The sequence below is a fragment of the Pinus tabuliformis genome, chromosome 1_2 (genome assembly GCF_031772625.1).
Source record: "Pinus tabuliformis cultivar Carrire ecotype Pingquan chromosome 1_2, CPIR1, whole genome shotgun sequence".
Lineage (NCBI taxonomy): Eukaryota > Viridiplantae > Streptophyta > Pinopsida > Pinales > Pinaceae > Pinus > Pinus tabuliformis.
Genome location: NC_142298.1, coordinates 591,615,893 through 591,641,895, shown reverse-complemented (window position 1 = coordinate 591,641,895; position 26,003 = coordinate 591,615,893). Strand labels below are relative to the sequence as shown.

General features: G+C 39.8%; 1 protein-coding gene across 1 annotated transcript in view; it reads right to left on the bottom strand.

The window, feature by feature from the left end:
• The window catches only part of LOC149207040 (zinc finger CCCH domain-containing protein 18-like), a 55,524-nt gene extending 34,854 nt beyond the window's left edge, over positions 1 to 20,670 (bottom strand). Inside the window, exon 1 of the mRNA XM_089397898.1 lies at positions 20,281 to 20,670. Within this exon, the coding sequence (XP_089254024.1) occupies positions 20,281 to 20,670 (390 nt within the window). The remainder of the gene's footprint in view (positions 1 to 20,280) is intronic.
• Between the last annotated feature and the right edge of the window lie 5,333 nt (positions 20,671 to 26,003).

Genomic DNA, 26,003 nt, shown 5'->3' with positions numbered 1-26,003 from the left:
TCACCATCGAACATAGTCCTAGGGGGCCTGTTGATGAGACTGAGGATGCCATCATGACTTCTGCATTTCTTACCTATCACTATTGAATGCAGGACTGGATTTCCATGTTAATTCGGCTTCAAAATCCTTGTTGATAGAGCAATTTGATCTAGAGAAGGAAGAATAACGGCCTTGACATGAGGTGAATTGAATGCATTCTTATCGGCCATTTAATCAATCAAAACCCAACCAAGATCAAACCCTACACTAGGCAGCAAAAGGAGGACCTTGCATGCCAAGTGTGGATGCAAGCTCGACTTGGGTACATTAGGGGAGACCATCAAGGCTAATTTGTAAATGATGCCCACCAAACTTTGTAAACCATTGCATATGAGACTTTAATATTGCAACTATATGTTGACTTTGTTGAGAATCAATTTGGTAATGATGTCAAAGGGATGTGAAGAAAAGTGCATAAGCTTAAAGAGGAGTTTAAGCCCTTTCTAATGAGTATTTTCATGCCTCCTAACTCCTCTTCGTTGATGATAGATGACTTTTCTAATTTGGAACACCATTGTCCAAGTCCGCCCTGCCTAGACAAGTCGACCCCCTATCCTACATACATGTTAGTTCAGTTAGGTGATTGAACTAGTATAAATAAATGCCATCCCTCCTCCAATTTGGACACCAAATCGTTAAGTAAGAAAGAAGAAGATCATCTCGAGAAAGAGTGAAGAAGGTTCACATCTCATGAACCTTAGAGAATTTTTGGAGCTAAATTAGTGTTTATGGTATTGTATTAGATCTGATATTGGAGTAGAGTTCACCTCATTATTGAAGAAAATTTCAGATCTCTTTGTGGCTTTGTTTTTGGTCCTTAATAAGTCATATTGTTGTCTCCTTAAAACTTTGATTTCGACCTCTTGATCTCGAGCTTGTGGAGGAATTTAAGCCCCATAACAGAAAACAGACTATGGTAGACTCGTCCTTGTGACATAGCTCAGACTGTGGTAAACTTGTCCCTATGATAGAGCTTAGACTGTGGCAAACTCGGTCCTATGATAGAGCTCATACTATGGTAGAAACTTGGCCCTGTGACAGAGCTTGTAATGTAGCAAATATCAGCCTGTGAAGAAGACATAACTCAACCCCTCCCTTTTATGACTAAGTTCATACTTGTGGTGACTCTTTGAGCTAAATTTGAGACCAAGTTTGAAGTAGATTGTGGAGACCTTAACGCAGAATTTGAAGCAAGACTTAAAGCATTTTCAATAGTCTTTTGGACCAACTTGATTCAATATTTTTGGTCAGAATTTGAAGAGCCTATAAGAAGAATTTTTGAAGCAATTTTGAAGACATTTATAGCAACATATTGGTCCAGCATACTTGGAGATTTTTTGAAGATATCCCTTAAGCCTTATTGAAGACATTTACGAAGCAGGTTTTGGAGCATTATTGAAGCCTTGTTTGGAGCATATTTTTTTTTGGAACAAATTTGAACTAGACTTTGAAGAACCCTTTGGAATATCACAAAGACCATTTGTAACAACCTTGAAGAAGATCTTGAAGACTTTATTGAGCAACATTGGAAGTGTATTTGGAACAGAATTTGGAAACATTTTTGAAAACATCTTGGAGAATTTGATTTGAAGTATTTGTTTAGGTTGAAGCATAAGAGGATTGGTGTCCTCATTAAGGCCAGGTTGGTGCTTGGATTTGTGTTTGAGGATTGGAATCCTCATTCAAGGTTGGAGCCTTGAAGAAGTTAGAAATTTTGTTGTACAAGTTGGAGCTTGAATTTTTGTAAAAGAGGATTAAAGTCTTCATTGTCTTCATCAATAAAATTATTTTTTGTCCTATTTCATGTGTTTTGGTTTAACTTGCGATAAAATTATTAACTGGACTAATATAACAATTGAAAGAAATATTGATTCACCCCCCTCTTAGTATTTTCCACAATTGGAATTAGATCCAACTTCTTCAAGATTAGCCTAACAGCTAGAAGAAGGATTTTTGAATCACAATGGGCAATAAAGATGCTAAAGTCCCCCAATTTGATGGAACCATTTTTTCCTTTTGGAAGGTCAGAATGAAGTACTAAATGTCTCTTGGAGTTGAGGTCTGGTAATTTGTCACAGATGGATACAAAATCCCATCTCCTCTACCAACAGACCTGGACAGGAAGAAAACACATACGGAAAATTCCGAGGCTTTGAATTTGTATAGCGAGTGGTTTGTCAGATTCAGAATTCATCGAAGTTATGGGTATTGAAAAAGATAAATATATGTGGGACAAGCTCACCAATATTTATGAAGGAGATGCTTCAAACCTTTAGAATGTAGTTTGAAAGCATCCAGGTGAATGATGAATAAGATATCTTTGCTTACTTTATCCGAGTAGATGAGGTAGTCAACTTGCTCACTGGACTAGGCGAAAAAGTCAATGAAAAGATGATTGTCCAAAATTTCTTGAGATCCATTCCATTTCATTTTGATGACAAAGTTTGTGCCATAGAAGAACTAAAATATTTGGACTTTCTATCAATGAATGAGCTTCATGGAATCCTAACAACATATGAGGTGATTTCAGGAAATGCAAATCACGAGGAAGCTGCATTCAAGGCATCAAAGTCATCAAGAAAGGGAAGAACTATGATTGCAACAATGATGATTATGATACTGAAATGACACAATTTGTCAAGAAGCTGAAGAAAGGATCCAAACTCAAAGGCGAGTTACCTCTCATTTTCTTTTATATGTGGTAAAATAAGATATTATACAACCAAATGTCCCTTTAAAGACAACGACGACGATGATGATGATGAAGATGAACCTAAGAAAAGAAATTTCAAGAAGAGAGGCTCAAGAAAAAACAATTTCTTCTCCAAGCAAGATAATGATGATTTTGATGAAGAAGAAGAATATGTTGGAAGCAAAGAAGTATTGTTCATGGCCTTAACAAAGAAATAGATAGTTAAAAAGAAGAAGATGAAATTCCAAAAGAGGCAAAATCAAATATAGATGAACTATTGATTAGTGCCATAGACGAAAATGAGAGACTAAAGAAAAAGAATTGAAGGTTATCTCAGGACATCATATCTCTCAAAACCGAGAAAGAAGAAGCTAAAAGGATAGAAGAAGCCTTAAATAATAAAACAAAGGAAAAGGAAGAAATTTGTGAAAAATTGGAAGCTGGAGTATCTTTAAAAAGGGAGTTGGACAAATCCAACAAGAATTTGAGGAGTTCTCAAACCTTGGATATTATTCTCAGCTCCCAAAGACCGCCACATGACAAATATGGACTTGGCTATACAGGTGAATCTTCAAATTCAAAGGAATATACCAATTTCCATCATGAAGAAAAAACCTAGAAATTTTGTTGATATTCTTAAAGGATCTCATCATGATAATTCTGTAGGAAACAAGTTTCAACCAAGGAATGAGAAATGGTCCCTCCCCAAAAGGAATATCTCATCAATGCAAAATTATACTAATAGGTATCAAACTATTTTTCATGGAAATTGTTTCTATTGTAAAAATTTCGGTAATCAAGAAAAACATTACAAGACATATAGGGTAAATCACCAAGACAAGATTGTTGACATAAAGAGGGAAGACCCAATTAGGACTTATAATTCATTTACTCCACTTTCAAAGTATAGTTTAGAATATTACAAATCCAATAATCTAGGCCATGAAGCACAAAATTGTCGAGTAGATCCAAAGAGAAAGTTTGGATAAGAAAGACTGGAGAATCTAACTTTGAGAAATGTAGTTTGGCTTTGTGTGCTAAAAAAAGGAAAATCAATGGTTTGTAGATAGTGGATGTTCTAGGCACATGATAGGTTACCAGAAAAAAATCATCTCACTAAGCACATGGAAATGTGACCTTTGGAGACAATGGTTCTTCCAAAATGGTTGGTAAAGGCATAATGAGTCTCATCGATGGCAAGGGGAAAGCATAGAATGCTTTATAAGTTGAAGGGCTCAATCATAATTTTCTGAGCATCAACCAACTATGTGATCAAGGACATGATCTCATATTTCATTCCAAGGACTGTGAGATAAGGATATCATCTTCAGGAAAACTAGTAAGAAGAGGAGTAGGAATAATAGATAAATTCAAGAAGAGAGATGTTACACGAGTCAAGAAAATGAAAGTTGGATGTGGCAAAAGAGTTTGAGACACCTAAGCTTTGATAACTTGGTGAAGATTAGCATAATTAAAGCAGTGAGAGATATCCCTAGAATATTAAAGCCAACAAATGTTATTTGTGCACCATGTCAACATGGAAACCAAACTAGGACCAACTTTAAATCAAAGGAATATTTGACATCAAAGCCTATGGAAATCATTCATGTAGATATGTGCGGTCCAACCAGAACTCTAACTCTACAAAAGAGAAAGGTACTTTATTTTATTTATATATGATTATACTATAATGATGTGGGTATTTTCATAAGATATAAATTAGAAGAACTAGATTGTTTTAAAACTTTCAAAGCAACAATTGAAAATGAAAGTGAGTTGAAGATCAAACCGTATTAGGGTATTTTTGAGGTCTAAAATGGGCCTCCTAAGAAAAATGTACAAACAAAATAAACTTTATAAGAACCAATAGGATTCAAGATGATGATGTCAACCATGGGGGATGATTCACCATTTTTGGAGTAAAAAAGTAAAAAGATAAAAAAATAATAAAATAATAAAACCACTTTTTCAACTCGTATTTTCAACTTATCTCCCTAAGGTTTTGCTCAAATTTCAAGTGGGAGCACTCATTGGATGCAAAATTTAATTCCTCATCCAAAGAGTACCCATGTTGCATACTTTCAATGGACCCTGCTACACAAAAAATGAGAAATACATGAAAACACGTGATTGCAATCATGTTTTTCATGTATTTCTCATTTTTCCTGTAGCAAGTCCATCAAAAGCATGCACTATGGGTACTCTTTGGATGAGGAATAAAATTATGCATCCAACAAGTGTTTCTGCTCGAAATTTGAGTAAACCCATAGTGAGATAAGATGAAGATATGAGTTGAAAAAAATAGTTTTTTTCTTTTTTCCCTCTAAAATTTGATGATGTCATCTAATCTTATTTTATTATTTCCACTATTATTTTATAATTTCTTTAGGAGGCCCATTTTAGACCTCAAAACTCCCCTAATGGTTTAAGAATTGATAGAGGTGGAGAATTTACCTAAGGAGAATTCAATGAATTCTATGAAAAATATGGAATCAAAAGGGAACTTCCTATTGCTAGGAATCCAAAGAAAAATGGATTAGTAGAAAGAATAGATCTATACAAGAGACTGAAAGAACAATTTTGTTGGAAGTTGATTTACAAGCTAAATTATGGAGGGAGGCAGTTGGGGAAAAATCTGTATTATGAACATAGCTCAACTTTGAGTAAAACATGATAATACTCCGTATGAACTATGTAAAAGAGGGTCTGCCTCTGTGAAACACTTCAAAATATTTGGAAACAAATTCTTTACGAAGATTAATGATGATTCACTAGGCAAATTTGATTCACGCGTTGATGAAAGAACTTTCATTGAATACACATTAAGAAGCAATGCCTACAAATGTTACAACAATCGTTTGCATAAAATAGTTGAAATAATTGATGTAAATATAGATGTGGCTCTTCTTGAAAAAGAAGTTGTTCAAACCAATGAAGAAGACCTTATCTTTGTAGATCTAGAGGAAGGTATTGCAAAGGAAGAGGAGGAGTTGAAAAATCAAAAGGAGGAACCATCTCAAACACTATTAAAGACAACCTTAAAGTTTGTACAAAAGCACCATCTAGAAGACCTAATCATTAGAGATGTGGATGGAGGAATACAAACTCGAATAAAGATGAAAAACACACCAAAAAGGAGTTATATCACCTTATAATCCCTAGTTGAACCAAAGTATTTCACTCAAGCAAGGATCCACATTGGATAAATGAATGGAAGAAGAGATGAATCAAATTGAAAATAATGGAACATGAGACCTAGTATGTTGCCAAAAGGATACAAATGTCATAGGAACCAAGTGGGTGTATAAGAACAAAATAAATGAATATGGACAAGTCATCATAAATAAGGCAAGATTGGTTTGTAAGGGATACACTCAAATTGAAGGAATTGAATTTGAAGAGACTTTTTCTCTTGTTGATAGATTAGAGGCTATAAGGATGTTTTTAGCATTTGATTATTCAAAAGGATTCAAAATCTATCAAATGGATGTGAAGTCATCCTTTCTATATGGAGATAGGAAATAAGAAGTATACTAGGAACAACCAAAAGGGTTTGACTTGTCAAAAAATAAATACTTCATTTAGAAATTAACGAAGGCCTTGTATGGATTAAAACAAGCTCCAAGAGCTTGGTATGCTATATTGGATAAGATGGACAAATAAATTATGTTGATCACACTGGTATATGTGGGTGAACTGATTTTTGGCATAAAAAAATGATGAGATGAGTCACAAATTTACCCAAGAAATGTCAAAGGAATTTGAAATGTCAATTATTGGAGCATTGTCTTCATTTCTTGGACTTCAAGTAACTCAAACCAATGTTGGAATGTTCATAACACAAACAAAATACCTCATGGAGATGCTTATGCAATTTGGGATGGAAGAATGTGTTGTTGTAAGCACACCTATGATTACATGTTGCAAACTGAGTAAGGACGATGATTCTCCTACAATAGATGAAACTATCTACAAATCAATGATTAGAGGTATTTTATATTTGACAACTTCACGATTGACATCATACAAACAATAGGTATGGTGGAAAGATTCTAGTCAGTCCCTACGGAATCCCACATGCAAGCAATAAAAAGGATATTCAGATATCTAAAGGGGAATCTTGATTTTGGACTATGGTACCTTAGGAGAAAAAATATTATCTTGATAACATATACTAATGCAGACTGGGTAGGAAGCATTGATGATCAAAAAAGCATAAGTGGGAATGATATGTTCTTAGGAGATTGCTTTGTATCTTGTCTAAGCAAGAAACAATCATATATGTCTCTCTCCATAGCTGAACCCGAGTATATAGCAACAAAATATTGTTGTACAAAAATCCTATGGATGAAGGAATAATTGAATGATGTTAAAATAAATATTAATCAACATATCACCATCTATTGCGACAACACCAATGCTACTAGTCTTTCAAAAAATCTAGCCATGCATTAAAAAACAAAACATATTCCAATTAAGTACCACTTTATGTGAGAATAGGTTGCAGAATAGGATGTCAAGATGGAGTATATCAACACTAAGGAACAAATTGTAGACATATTCATAAAACCCCTACCTCAAGGAGCATTTGGATATATTCGTCAAAAGATGGGGGTCATCTCTTTTGCATCCCATTTTTATTGATGTTAAATGGGGAGAATATGATGGGGGGAGAAACATCATGATAGGGGAAATAACACGATGATAGGGGGAGTAACATATCGGGAAATTCATGCCATCAATAATAAAGGGGGATATTTTTGATAAATAGTTTGTTATTGATGTCAAAGGGATGTCTAGATGAAGAATAAAAGTGCATAGGATTAAAGAGGACTTTAAGCTCTTTCTAATGTGTATTTGCATGCCTCCTCACTCCTCTTCGTTGAAGATAAATGATTTTTCTAAGTTTGAAAACCATTGTCCATGTCGTCCTTGCTTGAACAAGTCGAACCTTCGTGAACAAGTTGACCCCCTCTCCTACAAACACGCTGGTTCAGTTAAGTGATTGAAATAGTATAAATAAGTTTCATCCCTCCTCCAATTCGGACACCAACTCATTAAGCAAGAAAAAAAGATAAGAGGAAATCAACCTGAGGAAGAGTGAATAAATTTCACATCTCATGAACCTTGGAGCATTTTTTAAGGAGATAATTTAATGTTTATGCTTTTATTTTGGATTTGATATTGGAGCAGAGTTCACCTTTTTATTGAATAAAACTTTGAATCTCTTTGTGGCTTTGTTTTTGGTCCTTTATAAGCTAGATTGTGTCCTCCTTACAACTCTGATTTTGGCCTCTTGATCTCAGCCCCATGGAGGAATTTCGACCCTGTAACAAAATATAGAATGTGGTGGAATCATCCCTATGAAAGAGTGCTATGGGGTAAAATGCACAGTGTATGGAGAATGAAAACTACCCTCAAAGGCCTTCCCGGGACCTTCGATAGACTGTAAGATTATCTGCAGATGCTACCAAGTTATACAAATATCAATTAACAAAGTATGGAAAGAGGATTACCTCAAGTCTCCTTATAGATTTGTTTGGAGATCACAATGCAGCCAAGCGGAACTCCCTCAAAGCCGGCTCCAAATCAATTCCTGCACAAAGGAAAGGCACACACAATCACTGCATACAACCTTGAAAACCAATATATGAATACACAATGAACATATATTTTCATACAACTAAGCTACTCATATAAACAAGTATCGACTGAACAACTTAATGAACTATGTTACTGAAATCATAGAGTAGGGAACACAATCGCAGTTCTGTATTAATAACGGAAGAGTGATTACAACCATCTATTGTATCAATCTTCCTTTGCCCCTTCTGCTTCTCTCTCTCTCTCTCCCTTCTTGCTCACTTCTTTAGATATGAGATAGTTCTCAACAGCTAAGTAGGCTATCCTTTCAAATGCTCTGACCCCTTTCACAATGACCCTCTCATTGCTTATATAGCAATCAAGTTAGGGTTGCCAAGTTCCTCATGGAGTTCACTAGGGAAAAAGCAATGAACTTGCCCTGCTTTTCAACTCTTTCCCATTTGCCTCCTTTTTTCAGATTAGAATTTCTCCAAATAGGTTGATTTTGGATGTTTCCTTGCTTTTCTTGAGTAAATTTAGGGACAAATATCTAGATATTTGTGAGTCAATTTGTTCCTTTGACCCTTGGAACTTCCCTTAGTTTCACTAATGCTGTCCCCTGACTAGCAACATGCTTTAGTAGGGTCACTAACGCACCTCCAGGCTTGGTAACAAGCTTTATAAAGCAGGTTGTTAGTGTACAACCAGCGTTAGTGTGGAATCAAGGCCTGTAATTGTGGTCTTTGCTTCAGTCATCATGTCTTTCCCCTTTGAGTTGATGAGGAGGTCATTTTGTTGTATAACAGATGCCCCCTAGAGTATGAGATCAGAGGCTACGATGATGGCCAAGATACTTTACTTAAACTGTAATTTTTCTGTCAAAATGAGAGAGAGAAGCTTCGGGTGGTAAGGAAAACCTGATACAACACATATATATAAAACTGCTAAAATCATGTCCTGAGTCAGGCATTCCCATGCTCAGTGGCTATGTTAGAGTGATTTTCTCCAGAGAGATATGACGATATTGGCCGCTGATAAACACAATGCGGGTCCAGTGTCATAATAGAATCATCCTAAAATAGCTATCACCAAAAAACAATATCCGCAGCTTGGGAGAGGAAACAAGGCTGAATGATGCAAGCCTCTACCCAAGGTCTTTATTTCCACTTCACCGAACAACATAGATCAGTACATGTGAATATATGCATTGACGTCGAACATGCATGAAATATTCTGATTACCAGTTAATAATGGAGACCGTTAATAGACGCGAGGAAGGCCACCGATAATGGTGATGGTCTCCAAGATGCACAGTGCAATATAACGAGTGTGAAAATGTCTTTGTCATCGAACACCGGTAGAATAGCTTAACCAAGAGCCAATAATGAGAACCCTTGATCAAACACAAGGAAACTTGCCACTAATGTATGCAAGTACCAAGGCACTGAATGTGTTTCTAGGTTATCTTCCTAGATAGAGTGTTGAAGTCGATAGGAAGAAACCTGTCGAAAGGTAGGCAATAATGTGTCCTACATCAGTCGACATGAAATGGGACAAGAATGATTTTGTTTTTTGAGGAATCTTTTGAGCATTTGGGTCTAAACAACGGAGGGCATGATGAAAGGATATGTTTGATGGGTTGATGGAGGAAACAAATGGTTAACCCTTGAACAATAGAAGGCACGACAATGGTTTTAACCAGACATCACTAGACTCATGAACACTACATAGTGTTAGGACACAAAGATGCAATTACATCAGGGTATATAGGCTAAACTCATAGTATGGTAGGGTTCATATTGAGAGGCCGTTAAAAGGAAGGTTTATCTGAGGGAGTGCCATGTTCAAGGGAACGATTGCTGCCAAAACATGCTTTCTAATACATAGTACAGTTGTGTTGTCCACTTTCCCCGTCTGATTAATTTAATGAGTCTAGATAGGTAAACTCATCAATATTTTCATATTTAAAGAGTCTGAAAAGGACCGCAAAAACAACAACTCTTTGCCCTATCTGATTAGTTTAATGAGTCCAGACAGGCAAACTCGTCGATTTTTTCATGTTTTAAGAGTCTGAAAAGTATTGTAAAAAGAACGACTCTATATCTTTTCTGTGTAATTTAAAGATTCCAGACTAGACAACTCAGTGGTCTTTCATATTTAGAGAGTCTTAAAAGATCGCAAAGAGCAACTCCATGGTGGTCCCTTTGTCATAGTTGTTAAGCGGGTGCGACAAAAGGTTAATAGTATACCCGGATCAATTACTTTTCCATTAGTTAATCTATTGAATCCAGATAAAGAGAAACCTATTTTCAATAGATGGCGATCTCATTTTGTTACGAGTACGAGGCGATGGACTAAACTCGTTTTACGTTGTGAATTTTTAATGAGTCACGCGACGACAAAATCAATACCTTCATCAAAAAATTTAATGAGTTAAATGAAGAAAACTCAGGGTATCTTTTTCAGTTTAGTGAGAGAGAAAAAGAGGGAAAAGAACTTCTCATTCCTTCTTCATAGATTTAACGAGCTCGAAGGAGGAGAAAAACTCGGGGATTTTTCAATTTAAGAGCAAGAAATGGTCCCAAAAAAGAAAGTGCTCTTGCTGCTTCCGTATATTTTTAACGAGCCCGGTAAAAAAAACTCGGGATTTTTCAATTTAACGAGTGAGAAAAGTACCTAAAAGAATGCTCGGTTCATATTTATAAAGTTTTAACGAGCCTAAAGACAAAGCTCGGGATTTTTTCAGTTTAAAGAGCGAGAAAAAAGCGCCTAAAAAGAATGCTCCATTGGTCTTTTTCAATTTAATGAGCTGGAAAAAGATCAAAAAAGAGTTTCTCAGACCATCGTCATATAGATTTAACGAGCTCAACGATGAAAACTCGGAGATGTTTATATTTTTTAAAGAGCAATAAAATATCACAAAAAGTGCTCTAATGAGAATTGCATAAAATTACACAGCACATGCCTAGTGCAATACTAGGCATAATACTTTTTCAGGTAGAGCCCATTTCTGGGCTCCTTGAGCGGGACTCCTTCCTGGTCCTGCAGTTCATATGCCCCCATGGGGAGGACTTTCTTGACGACATAGGGACCTAGTCATATGGGTTGAAGCGTGCATGCCTCCAAGAGGTCATCTTTTGGATGATAGAAGAACACAAGGTCACCCTCATGGTAAGAACAAAGCTTAACCTCTTTCGCAAATTGGGTTTGTACCCAGTGCTTGTGAGCCTTGAGTGCCAAGTCGGCATCTGTATGGGTTTTATCCAGCTATTTCAGGTATAGTAAGTGTTCTTCTTCGACAGTAGTGCCAGGCAGAGGTTCAACGGTTATTTCTAGGGAAAGGATCTGACACTCAATGGGTTTTTCATCATCGTAAAGCTGGATCTCATGTGCAACAGTAGACGGATTAATGCCAGGCATTTCCTCGTGAGACCCAATGAATACATCGTGGGATTCCTTAAATAGGTAGGTGGAGCTCGCAATTTCCTCAGGATTGCAATCCGCTCTCATCTAGATGTTTTCCACGATGCCTGTCTTGACAGAAATATCGATGGGCAATGATTTGGAAGTGTCGCCCATGTTTCCTTCCGCATCCAAAGTTTGGATGGTTGTATAGGGTGAGGAAACGATTTCTGGTATGTCAGGGGACAGGATTTGAAGAGGCATCATGTCCCAATGTTGCTCTCCAAAACTCATGATTTCTCGAACAACTTCGTTCATAGGTAGGAGTTGATTGAGTAGATCTAGAGGAGGAGTGGTTATGGGAAGGGCAGTTGTAACATAGGCAGGAACTAACATGACCGGAGATGCGGATGTGGATTGAATGGCTTGGTAGGCCAATTCAGTTGGTGACAGCGACGTCTGTTCTCCAAATGTGTCAAGGTCTAAAGGAGTCGGCAGGATCCATGGATCGGTCAGTTCATGAGGAATAAATGAAAGCATGTTGACCGTTTGCGAAACCTTGGGTAGCTGAAGAGGAAAATAACCCATGAGGGAAGAAGCCTTTAGTAGACCGGTACCTATACTGACATAACAGTCAATTCCACCACCTACTAGGGGTACGAAGCCACTTGGTAATGGTGAATAATCAGGGGTGTAGAAAGACAACTGATCTACTGTAATAACGTTTCCATCCAATGGAAATAGGATGATGCAAAAGACAGTAGATACGACGACCATCATGGCATATGTCCAATTGTGACCCAGCAAGAGATTATAGTCGAGTTTTTTGTCTACGACTTCTATGTCCACCGTTACAGTTTTCCCATACAAAGTGATGGGGAAACTGGCTAGGTATCCTTTTGGGATAAAGGTGTGGTCGTCGAAAGCTTTAAGGGAGTTCAACGGCAGGGATAGGGTTGGAGAACCCAGGGCGAGCCAACATGAAGCCGACATGACGCAGGTAGAAGCACCTTCGTCAATGACAGTTTTGTGTATACCTTTACCTTTCGAAGTTATATGCACCTGGAATGCAAGCTGGTGAGAAAGGGGAGGTTTACACTTGTCCATGTTGAAAATAGCAAGCATGGAATCCTTTGGGTCGATACCACCAATAGCCAAAAGCAAAGCTTTCCGTTGTGTTGGACATGTTTGTAATACTTCGAGTGCCGACATAGTCGACGACGCTTGTGCCAAATCTTCTACAATGTTGTAGTGTTGGGCGGCACGTGCAGATGTATTTTGCGTTGTGCATTGAAGTGCCCCTTTTGGGGTCGAATTACAAGGTCCTCAACCGGCCTTTTGATATTAAAATCCTTGGGCGGCTGTGGGCTTTGACCTGAGGAAGGTTCTGCTTCCGGAGCGACAAGAGCTCCATAAGATTTGGCTCTTGTGGCGAGTTCTACCGTTTCAAATGTGTAAACAGTAGAAGATCCTTCACCATATGAAGGATGTTGTGAACCATTGTTGCTCCCTTGTGAGTTTGCGGTTGGTTTGCAATAAGATCTTGCTGCTACTGAGCGGGAAAAGCATTCCTAAGGACAGTGGGGGTCTTACCAATATCCCTTTTGGTAAGGTATTCGGTGCATTCCTAAAGATGCGGACAACACCAGGTCGTGTGGTCTTTAGCACAGAGTTTGCATGGATATCTGGTGGGTTTATCCTTTTCCTCGTCAGTAGGCGCAGCAGCCTTCTGTTTTAGGTTTGGTTGCTTTGTTGACTGCTCTTCAGAAGGAGCGGTCTTTTTCTTATTCTTCTTGTTCTTGCCACCGGATTTTTGCGTAGACTGCATAGAGTTTATCGTAGTGGCAAGAAGAGTAGTCGCATTGGTAGAGGGGTCCACTGTCATCTTGGCAATGTGACCACTGAGTTGTTTTACAATGGCCCCAGAGGTTGCACCGACAATCCCGTCGGCGTGCACTCTGGGGTGCTGAGTGGCGGAAGCATTGGGGTTACCAGGGGCATTGGGGATTATGTCGTAAAGAGTGCTAGACTGTGAATATATCAGATCTAAGTGCTGGGCACGACGTATGGATTGGTCTTCTGTGACCGCACCACCTAGAGCGACATCTCTAGCGATTTGCGGGAGTAAGGACTTGCAGAACCAGTCCGTTAAGAGAAAGTCTGGGATGGGAGCTTTGACTAACCTCCACCTATGTCTCCATTCATGTATATGATTGGAGATGTGGGTGGCAGTATCCTAACGAAATGAAGTGAGGAGCTCTGTCCCAGTCTCATAGTGGATGGGTAGCTGGAAGTGCTTTAGGAATTCCATCGCTAAAGCGTCAAAGGTGTTTACTGACGCGCGTGGTAACTCAATATACCATTTCGCTGCGTTGCCAGTGAGGGTGCGGGGAAAAAGACATAACCGGACACTATCATCCACCATAGAGTTTGAAACACACCAGAGATGGTAGGTGGTGATATGGATGCCTGGATCCTCCCCTTGTTTTCCATCGAACTTTGGGATGTCCGTTGGTATCTTATGTGGGATCAGTGGCCATTGTAAGTTGTGATAGATGGGGTCGTTCATCAGTTTGTATAAGTTGGGTATATCCAATGTTTCCAAGAAAGGCAGAGAGTTAGGTGCCCCCGACTCGGACCATGCTGACGAAGGATGACTTGAGGAGCTTTGTGCTCCTCCCATCGTTTGGTTGCCCATATTATACATGGGTTGCCTGGTGTAGCAGTTGCTTTGAGGTATGGTGTTGTAGAGTGTATTTCCATGAGGATTTTGATACTGGGGTATAAAATTGCCCCTAGTATAAGCGGTGCCCCCTTGACTCATTTGAATATGTGAGTAGAGTGCCCCCATGGATTGGTTGGGAACGCCTTGAGGATTCCCGCCTGACGCAGAACTAACAATTTGTCCTTGATTGATAGAGGGAATGCTCATGTCAATTAGCGACTGACCATGCATGCCTGAAAATGGAGGGGGAACTGTTACGTTCCCTACCGGCATGTTCATATTGGGAACCCCCCTAGGTATATGAATCTGGGGGTTTGAACTGTACATTGGCGGCCCACCATATTGTTGGTAAGCAGGAACCACGCCCATAGTGCCGCATTGAGTGTTATAGGGAGTACTGTATGTGGCACTTGTCGAGGGTATGTAGTTTGACACTATAGGAGTGGAAGTTGACATCGATTGGGTTCCACTCGTAGAGGGTGTCATGTGAGTGGTTATACCTGGGACAAACGGGATAACGGGATTTTCCATTATCGGTGTTGTGGTGACTGTCGACTGGGCAAGTGGTGAAGGACCAAAAATGTCCCTAAAGTTCCACAACCCATTAGTCATCGACGAGATAGATGGAAATGTTCAAACTACCGAAGCAGGAAGTACAGGTACCACAGGAGCCAAGACAAGTTCCAACGGATTCGTGAGCGGAGGGTTAAAGGGAGGAAGAAATCCTTCGGTAAACTTGAATCATGGGTTGTCCAAACAGATCCCGTGTGAGATCTAGGAGATTGATCCCCTGAAGATGAGGAATCTAGTTCAGTGGAACTCGGCGGATCTTCCACAATGAGTGGAGGAAGTCCTAACAATCGTCTGGAGTGACGACGAGGGCCAGATGTAGCCATGGTGACCGTTAATTTTTATCAATAAATTTTATCGTGATATTCATTAAAGTCTCAAATGATAGCACTCAGGTACCTAAAAATATATAAAAAATACACTAAATGGATCAATAAAAAAACAGAGGGAAATTACCTTGTCTGATAAGCACCGATCACTGGAGACGAAACCCAGTATCTCAATGAATAACAGAGAAGGATGGCTAGATGTATGGTCACGGTTAGTCTAGAGCTTCGCCCAAACCTCAGATTGATGGCCCAAGTACTCTCGTGAAGATGAGCACCCTCCCAAAAACTGAAGACAGAGTAGATCCATCCATGTTACGTACCAGGACATCCTATCCCAGTCACCTTGTGTAAGTCCCTATACGTTTGGCCACTAAAGATACCTCAGATCATAGACACCACCGGGGGGACATAGTCGTAGACAACATGCTAGGTGGGCAAGATACCTAAGTCCCCGACTCAGTTATGAAATCCCCGAAGGGACCCCCAATACATAGAATACCCAAAGGATTTGTAAGAGAAGGCGGGCTACCTTCACTTATAGTCCGATGTTGTCTCGTATTTCGCTCCACTTTTACTGGAGTGGTCTTGGTAGTATGAGTACAGAAGGAATTTTTCTCTCATTTAATGACACTAGTTTGGTTTTTGACCTTGGGCAGTTCACTCACATGCTTATCCCAAGATCCTAGCCTAACTAATGTTTGCTTGCTCAAATAAAGACTCACTGATTGATTTTAGGTAATTTTTATGTGTACTTGATTATTGCCTTCGGTAGGGGAGTTGACGTATGAAATGTGATGAGACTGTTGACTCAATAAATCATGCAAAACAATGCTTTGAAAAAAAATTCAATTTGATGCAAACAAGTTGTATTCTACATATTCATATTTTTCACATATTCATAGTTTCTTCCATGCATCTTTAGTCTTTAAACACATGCATAACCAAAATATTCTTTTCCAATGTTTCCTAGCAACTACTTGAAACCAAAATGAAGCAACTTATAACTAGTTAAATAGAAGGATGAATAAAAATTTTGAGTCTTTCTTTCAGAAAAATGTTTTTAAGAGAGAAAAAATCAAACTTTTTTCCTAAAAATAAATTTCTAGGACACCAATTTTGCTGACAAAATATAGTTACAGATCTTATTTCAGCCCATGAGAAGATTTCCTATCCCTTTTGGTCCACAGACATAGTTGAAAATCAAGGTATTGGGAGATTAACGCTCTGTAACAGTGGCTACAGAGAGTTAGTAGGCCCACTAATGCTCCCTGTGAACAGCCACAATGCTTTATAAAGCTCTGTGTAGCCTGCTAACCTGCATTAGTGTGGGAAATCAGTCAAAAGGAGGGCTTTCAAGATCAGATTCTGAGATTAATGTAAACAAGCAAGATGCAGCAAGATTCTTGGTGGGTCAAAAAGGGATTTCAGAAGTATAGGGAGCTCTTCGAAGGAGGAGAGAATCGAGAAGAGTCTGGGTAAACCGGAAACAAGATGTATAGTCCCCAACAGAGTCACCAATGCTGCTATGGGGTAAAATGCACGGTGTATGGAGAATGAAAACTACCCTCAAAGGCCTTCTCGAGACCTTCGATAGACTGTAAGATTATCTGCAGATGCTACCAAGTTATACACATGTTCATAGACAAATATCAATTAACAAATTATGGAAAGAGGATTACCTCAAGTCTCCTTCTAGATTTGTTTGGAGATCACAATGCAGCCAAGCAGAACTCCCTCAAAGCCAGCTCCAAATCAATTCTTGCACAAAGGAAAGGCAAACACAATCACTACATACAACCTTGAAAACCAATATATGAATACACAATGAACATATATTTGCATACAACTAAGCTACTCATATAAACAAGTATCGACTAAACAACTTAATGAACTATGTTACCGACACCATAGAGTAGGGAACACAATCGCAGTTCTGTATTAATAACGGAAGAGTGATTACAACCATCTGTTGTATCAGTCTTCCTTTGCCCCTTCCACTTCTCTCTCTCTCTCGCCCTTCTTGCTCACTTCTTTAGATATGGGATAGTGCTCAACAACTAAGTAGGATATCCTTTCAAATGCTCTGACCCCTTTCAAAATGACCCTCTCATTGCTTATATAGCTATCAAGTTAGGGTTGCCAAGTTCCTCATGGAGTTCACTAGGGCAAAAGCAATGAACTTGCCCTGCTTTTCAACTCTTTCCCATTTGCCTCCTTTTTTTAGATTATAATTTCTCCAAATAGGTCGATTTTGGATGTTTCCTTGCTTTTCTTGAGTAAATTTAGGGACAAATATCTAGATATTTGTGAGTCAATTTGTTCCTTTGACCCTTGGAACTTCCCTTAGTTTCACTAATGCTGTCCCCTGACTAGCAACATGCTTTAGTAGGGTCACTAACACACCTCCAGGCTTGGTAACAAGCTTTATAAAGCAGGTTGTTAGTGTACAACCAGCGTTAGTGTGGAATCAAGGCCTGTAATTGTGGTCTTTGCTTCAGTCATCATGTCTTTCCCCTCTGAGTTGATGAGGAGGTCATTTTGTTGTATAACAGATGCCCCCTAAAGTATGAGATCAGAGGCTGTGACAATGGCCAAAATACTTTACTTAAACTGTAATTTTTCTGTCAAAATGAGAGAGAGAGAAGCTTCGGGTGGCAAGGAAAACCTGATACAACACACATATATAAAAATGCTAAAATCATGTCCTGAGTCATGCATTCCCATGCTTAGTAGCTATGTTAGAGTGATTTTCTCCAAAGAGATATGACGATACTGGCTGCTAATAAGCACAATGTGGGTCCAGTGTCATAATAGAATCATCCTAAAACAACTATCACCAAAAAAAATATCTGCAGCTTGGGAGAGGAAACAAGGCTGAATGATGCAAGCCTCTACCCAAGGTCTTTATTTCCACTTCACCGAACAACATAGATCGGTACATGTGAATATATGCATTGACGTCGAACATGCATGAAATCTTCTGATTACCAGTTAATAATGGAGACCGTTAACGGACGCGAGGAAGGCCACCAATAATGGTGATGGTCTCCAAGATGCACAGTGCAATATAACGAGTGTGAAAAATGTCTTTGTCGTCGAACACCCGTAGAATCGCTTAACCAGGAGCCAATAATGAGAACCCTTGATCAAACACAAGGCAACCTGCCACTAATGTCTGCAAGTACCAAGGCACTGAATGTGTTTCTGGGTTATCTTCCTAGATAGAGTGTTGAAGTCGATAGGAAGAAACCTGTCGAAAGGTAGGCAATAATGTGTCCTACATCAATCGACATGAAATGGGACAAGAATGATTTTTTTTTTTAGGAATCTTTTGAGCATTTGGGTCTAAACAACGGAGGGCATGATGAAAGGATATGTTTGATGGGTTGATGGAGGAAACAAATGGTTAACCCTTGAACAATAGAAGGCACGACAATGGTTTTAACCAGATAGCACTAGACTCATGAACACTACAGAGTGTTAGGATACAAAGATGCAATTACATCAGGGTATATAGGCTAAAATCATAGGATGGTAGGGTTCATATTGAGAGGCCGTTAAAAGGAAGGTTTATTTGAGGGAGTGCCATGTTCAAGGGAATGACTGCTGCCAAAACATGCTTTCTAATACAAAGTATAGTTATATTGTCCACTTTCCCCATCTGATTAATTTAATGAGTCCAGACAGGTAAAATCATCGATATTTTCATATTAAAAGAGTCTGAAAAGGACCGCAAAAAGAGAAACTCTCTACCCTATCTGATTAGTTTAATGAATCTAGACAGGCAAACTCGTCGATTTTTTCATGTTTTAAGAGTCTGAAAAGTATTGTAAAAAGAACGACTCTATATCTTGTCTGTGTAATTTAAAGATTCCAGACTAGACAACTTAGTGGTCTTTTCATATTTAGAGAGTCTTAAAAGATCGCAAAGAGCAACTCCATGGTCGTCCCTTTGTCATAGTTGTTAACCGGGTGCGACAAAAGGTTAATAGTATACCCGGATCAGTTACTTTTCCGTTAGTTAATCTATTGAATCCAGATAAAGAGAAACCTATTTTCAATAGATGTCGACCTCATTTTGTTACGAGTACGAGGTGATGGACTAAACTCGTTTTTCGTTGTGAATTTTTAATGAGTCACGCGATGACAAACTCAATACCTTCATCAAAATTTTTAATGAGTTAAATGAAGAAAACTCAGGGTATCTTTTTCAGTTTAGTGAGCGAGAAAAAGAGGGAAAAGAACTGCTCATTCCTTCTTCATAGATTTAACGAGCTCGAAGGAGGAGAAAAACTCGGGGATTTTTCAATTTAAGAGCGAGAAATGGTCCCAAAAAAGAAAGTGCTCTTGCTGCTTCCATATATTTTTAATGAGCCCGGTAACAAAAACTTGGGATTTTTCAGTTTAACGAGCAAGAAAAGTACCTAAAAGAATGCTCGAGTCATATTTATAAAGTTTTAACGAGCCTAAAGACAAAGCTCGGGATTTTTTCAGTTTAAAGAGCGAGAAAAAAGCGCCTAAAAAGAATGCTCCATTGGTATTTTTCAGTTTAATGAGCTGGAAAAAGATCAAAAAAGAGTTTCTCAGACCATCATCATATAGATTTAACGAGCTCAACGATGAAAACTCGGAGATGTTTATATTTTTTAAAGAGCAATAAAATATCACAAAAAGTGCTCTAATGAGAATTGCATAAAATTACACAGTACATGCCTAGTGCAATACTAGGCATAATACTTTTTCAAGTAGAGCCCATTTCTGGGCTCCTTGAGCGGGACTCCTTCCCAGTCCTGCAGTTCATATGCCCCCGTAGGGAGGACTTTCTTTACGACATAGGGACCTAGTCAGATGGGTTGAAGCGTGCATGCCTCCAAGAGGTCATCTTTTGGATGATAGAAGACCGACACAAGGTCGCTCTCTTGGTAAGGACAAAGCTTAACCTCTTTCGCAAATTGGGTTTGTACTCGGTGCTTGTGAGCCTCGAGTGCCAAGTCGGCATCTCGACGGGTTTTATCCAGCTGTTTCAGGTATAGTAAGCGTTTTTCTTCGGCAGTAGTGCTAGGCAGAGGTTCAACGGTTATTTCCAGGGAATGGATATGACACTCAATGGGTTTTTCATCGTCGTAAAGCTGGTTCTCATGTGCGATAATAGATGGATTAATGTCAGGCATTTCCTCATGAGACCTAATGAATACATTGTGGGATTCCTTAAATAGGCAGGTGGAGCTCGCAATTTCCTCAGGATTGCAATCCGCTCTCATTTGGATGTTTTCCACGATGCCTGTCTTGACAGAAATATCGATGGGCAATGATTTGGAAGTGTCGCCCATGTTTCCTTCCGCATCCAACGTTTGGATGGTTGTATAGGGTGAGGAAAGGATTTCTGGTATGTTAGGGGACAGTATTTGAAGAGGCATCATGTCCCAATGTTGCTCTCCAAAACTCATGACTTCTCGAACAGCTTCGTTCGTAGGTAGGAGTTGATTGAGTAGATCTAAAGGAGGAGCGGTTATGGGAAGGGAAGTGGTAATGTAGGCAGGAAACAACATGACTGGAGATGTGGATGCGGATTGAATGGCTTGGTAGGTCAATTCAGCTGGTGACAGCGACATCTGTTCTCCGAATGTGTCAAGGTCTAAAGGAGCCAGCGGGATCCATGGATCGGTCAGTTCATGAGGAATAAATGAAATCATGTTGACCATTTGCGAAACCTTGGGCGGCTGAAGAGGAAAATAACCCATGAGGGAAGAAGCCTTCAGTAGACCGGTACCTATACTGACATAACAATCAATTCCACCTCCTACTAGGGGTACAGAGCCACTTGGTAATGGTGAATAATCAGGGGTGCAGAAAGACAACTGATCTACTGTAATAACCTTTCCATCCAATGGAAATAGGATGATGTGAAAGACAGTAGATACGACGGCCGTCATTGACATATGTCCAATTGTGATCCAACAAGAGATTATAGTTGAGTGTTTTGTCTACGACTTCTATGTCCACCGTTACTGTTTTCCCATACAAAGTGATGGGGAAACTGGCTAGGTATCCTTTTGGGATAAAGGTGTGGCCGTCAAAAGCTTTAAGGGAGTTTGATGGCAGGGATAGGGTTGGAGAACCCAGGGCGAGCCAACATGAAGCCGACATGATGCAGGTAGAAGCACCTTCGTCGATGACAGTTTTGTGTATACCTTTACCTTTCGAAGTTATATGCACCTGGAATGCAAGCTGGTGAGAAAGGGGAGGTTTACACTTGTCCATGTCAAAAATAGCAAGCATGGAATCCTTTGGGTCGATACCACCAATAGCCGAAAGCAAAGCTTTCCGTTGTGTTGGACATGTTTGTAATACTTCAAGCGCCGACATAGTCGACGACACTTGTGCCAAATCTTCTACAATGTTGTAGTGTTGGGCTGCACGTGCAGATGTATTGTGCGTTGTACGTCAAAGTGCCCCTTTTGGGGTCGAATTACAAGGTCCTCAATCGGCCTTTTGATATGCAAATCCTTGGGCGGCGGTGGGCTTTGACCTGAGAAAGGTTCTGTTGCCAGAGCGACTAGAGCTCCATAAGATTTGGCTCTTGTGGCGAGTTCTACCGTTTCAAATGTGTAAACAGTAGAAGATCCTTCACCAGCTGAAGGATGTTGTGAACCATTGTTGCTCCCTTGCGGGGCTTGCGGTTGGTTTGCAATAACATTTTGCTGCTACTGAGCGGGAAAAGGATTCCTAAGGATAGCGGGGGTCTTACCAATATCCCTTTTGGTAAGGTATTCAGTGCATTCCTGAAGACGCGAACAACGCCAGGTCGTGTGGTCTTCAATACAAAGTTTACATGGATATTTGGTGGGTTTATCCTTTTCCTCGTTAGTAGGCCCAACAACCTTCTGTTTTAGATTTGGCTGCTTTGTTGACTGCTCTTCAGAAGGAGCAGTCTTTTTCTTATTCTTCTTGTTCTTGACACCGGATTCTTGCGTAGACTACACAGAGTTTATCATAGTGGCAAGAAGAGAAGTCACATTGCTAGAGGGGTCCACTGTCATCTTGGCAATGTGACCACTGAGTTGTTTTACAACGGCCCCAGAGGTTGCACCGACAATCCCTTCGGCATGCACTCTGGGGTGCTGAGTGGCGGAAGCATTAGGGTTACCAGGAGCATTGGGGATTATGTCGTAAAGAGTGCTAGACTGTGAATATATTAGATCTAAGTGCTGGGCACGACGTATGGATTGGTCTTCTGTGACTGCACCACCTAGAGCGACATCTCTAGTGATTTGCAGGAGTAAGGACTTGCAGAACCAGTCCGTTAAGAGAAAGTCTAGGATGGGAGCTTTGACTAACCTCCACCTACATCTCCATTCATGTATATGATTGAAGATGTGGGTGGCAGTATCCTGATGAAATGAAGTGAGGAGCTCTGTCCCAGTCTCATAGCGGATGGGTAGCTGGAAGTGCTTTAGAAATTCCATCGCTAAAGCATCAAAGGTGTTTACTGACGTGCGTGGTAACTCAATATACCATTTCGCTGCGTTGTCAGTGAGGGTGCGGGGAAAAAGACGTAACCAGACACTATCATCCACCATATAGTTTGAAACACACCAGAGATTGTAGGTATTGATATGGATGCCTGGATCCTCCCCTTGTTTTCCATCGAACTTTGGGATGTCCGTTGGTATCTTATGCGGGATCAGTGGCCATTGTAAGTTGTGATAGATGGGGTCATTCGTCAGTTTGTATAAGTTGGGTATATCCAATGTTGCCAAGAAAGGCAGAGAGTTAGGTGCCCCCGACTCAGACCATGGTGATGAAGGATGACTTGAGGAGCTTTCCGCTCCTCCCATCGTTTCGTTCCCCATATTATCCATGGGTGGCCTGGTGTAGCAGTTGCTTTGAGGTATGGTGTTGTAGAGTGGATTTCCATGAGGATTTTGATATTGGGGTATAAAATTGCCCCCAGTATAAGCGGTTCTCCCTTGACTCATTTGAATATGTGAGTAGGGTGCCCCCATGGATTGGTTAGGAATGCCTTGAGGATTCCCGCCCAACACAAAACTAACCATTTGTCCTTGATTGATAGAGGGAATGCTCATGTCAATTAGCGACTGACCATGCATGCCTAAAAATGGAGGGGGAAGTGTTATGTTCCCTACCGACATGTGCATATTGGGAACCCCCTAGGTATATGATCTGGGGGTTTGAACTGTACATTGGCAGCCGACCATATTGTTGGTAAGCAGGAACCGCGCCCATAGTGCCTCATTGAGTGTTATAGGGAGCACTGTATGTGGCACTTGTCGAAGGTATGTAGTTTGACACTATAGGGGTGGAACTTGACATCGGTTAGGTTCCACTCGTAGAGGGTGTCATGTGAGTGGTTGTACCTGGGACAAACGGGATAACGGGATTTTCCATTATCGGTGTTGTGGTGACTGTCGACTGGGCAAGTGGTGAAGGACCAAAAATGTCCCTAAAGTTCCACAACCCATTAGTCGTCGACAGGATAGATGGAAATGTTCAAACTACCGAAGTAGGAAGTACAGGTACCACAGGAGCCAAGACAGGTTCCAACAGATTCGTGAGCAGAGGGTTAAAGGGAGGAAGAAATCCTTCGGTAAAGAAATCCTCCGACAAACTTGAATCGTCGGTTGTCCAAATAGATCCTGTGTGAGATCTAGGAGATTGATCCCCCGAATATGAGGAATCTGGTTCAGTGGAACTCAGCGGATCTTCCACAATGAGTGGAGGAAGTCTTAACAATCGTCTGGAGTGACGACGAGGGTTAGATGTAGCCACGGTGACCGTTAATTTTTATCAATAAATTTTATCGTGATATTCATTAAAGTCTCAAATGATAGCACTCAGGTACCTAAAAAATATAAAAAATACACTAAATGGATCAATCAACAAACAGAGGGAAATTACCTTGTCTGATAAGCACCGATCACTGGAGATGAAACCCAGTATCTCAATGAATAACAGAGAAGGATGGCTAGATGTACGGTTACGGTTAGTCTAGAGCTTCGCCCAAACCTCAGATTGACGGGCCAAGTACTCTCGTGAAGATGAGCACCCTCCCAAAAATTGAAGACAAATTAGATCTGTCCATGTTAGGTACTAGGAAAACCCGTCCCAGTCAACTTGTGTAAGTCCCTATAAGTTTGGCCACTAAAGATACCTCAGATCACAGACACCACCGGGGGGACATAGTCGTAGACAGCACACTATGTGGGTAGGATATCTGAGTCCCCGACTAAGTTCTGAAATCCCCGAAGGGACCCCCAATACATAGAATACCCAAAGGATTTGTAAGAGAAGGCGGGCTACCTTCACTTATAGTTTGATGTTGTCTCGTATTTCGCTCCGCTTTTACTGGAGTGGTCTTGGTAGTATGAGTACAGAAGGAATTTTTCTCTTGTTTAATGACACTAGTTTGGTTTTCAACCTTGGGCAGTTCACTCACATGCTTATCCCAAGATCCTAGCCTAACTAATGTTTGTTTGCTCAAATAAAAAGTCACTGATTGATTTTAGGTAATTTTTATGTGTACTTGATTATTGTCTTCGGTAGGGGAGTTGACGTATGAAATGTGATGAGACTGTTGACTCAATAAATCATGCGAAAACAATGCTTTGAAAAAAATTTCAATTTGATGAAAACAAGTTGTATTCTACATATTCATAGTTTCTTCCATGCATCTTTAGTCTTTCAACACATGCATAACCAAAAGATTCTTTTCCAATGTTTCCTAACAACTACTTGAAACCAAAATGAAGCAAATTAGAACCAATTAAACAGAAGGATGACTAAAAATTTTGAGTTTTTATTTCAGAAAAATGTTTTTAAGAGAGAAAAAATCAAACTTTTTTCCTAAAAATAAATTTCTAGGACACCAATTTTGTTGACAAAATATAGTTATAGATCTTATTTCAGCCCATGAGAAGATTTCCTATCCCTTTTGGTCCACAGACATAGTTGAAAATCAAGGTATTGGGAGATTAACGCTCTGTAACAGTGGCTACAGAGAGTTAGTAGGCCCACTAACGCTCCTTGTGAACATGCACAATGATTTATAAAGCTCTGTGTAGCCTGCTAACCTGCGTTAGTGTGGGAAATCAGTCAAAAGGAAGGCTTTCAAGATCAAATTCTGAGATTAATGTAAACAAGCAAGATGCAGCAAGATTCTTGGTGGGTCAGAAAGGGATTTCAGAAGTATAGGGAGCTCTTAGAAGGAGGAGAGAACCAAGAAGAGTTTGGTTAAATCGGGAACTAGATGTATAGTCCCTAGCAGAGTCGCCAATTCTGCTATGGGGTAAAATGCATGGTGTATGGAGAATGAAAACTACCCTCAAAGGCCTTCCCGGGACCTTCGATAGACTGTAAGATTATCTGCAGATGCTACCAAGTTATACACATGTTCATAGACAAATATCAATTAACAAAGTATGGAAAGAGGATTACCTCAAGTCTCCTTCTAGATTTGTTTGGAGATCACAATGCAGCCAAGCGGAACTCCCTCAAAGTTGGCTCCAAATCAATTCCTGCACAAAGGAAAGGCAAACACAATCACCACATACAACCTTGAAAACCAATATATGAATACACAATGAACATATATTTGCATACAACTAAGCTACTCATATAAACAAGTATTGACTGAACAACTTAA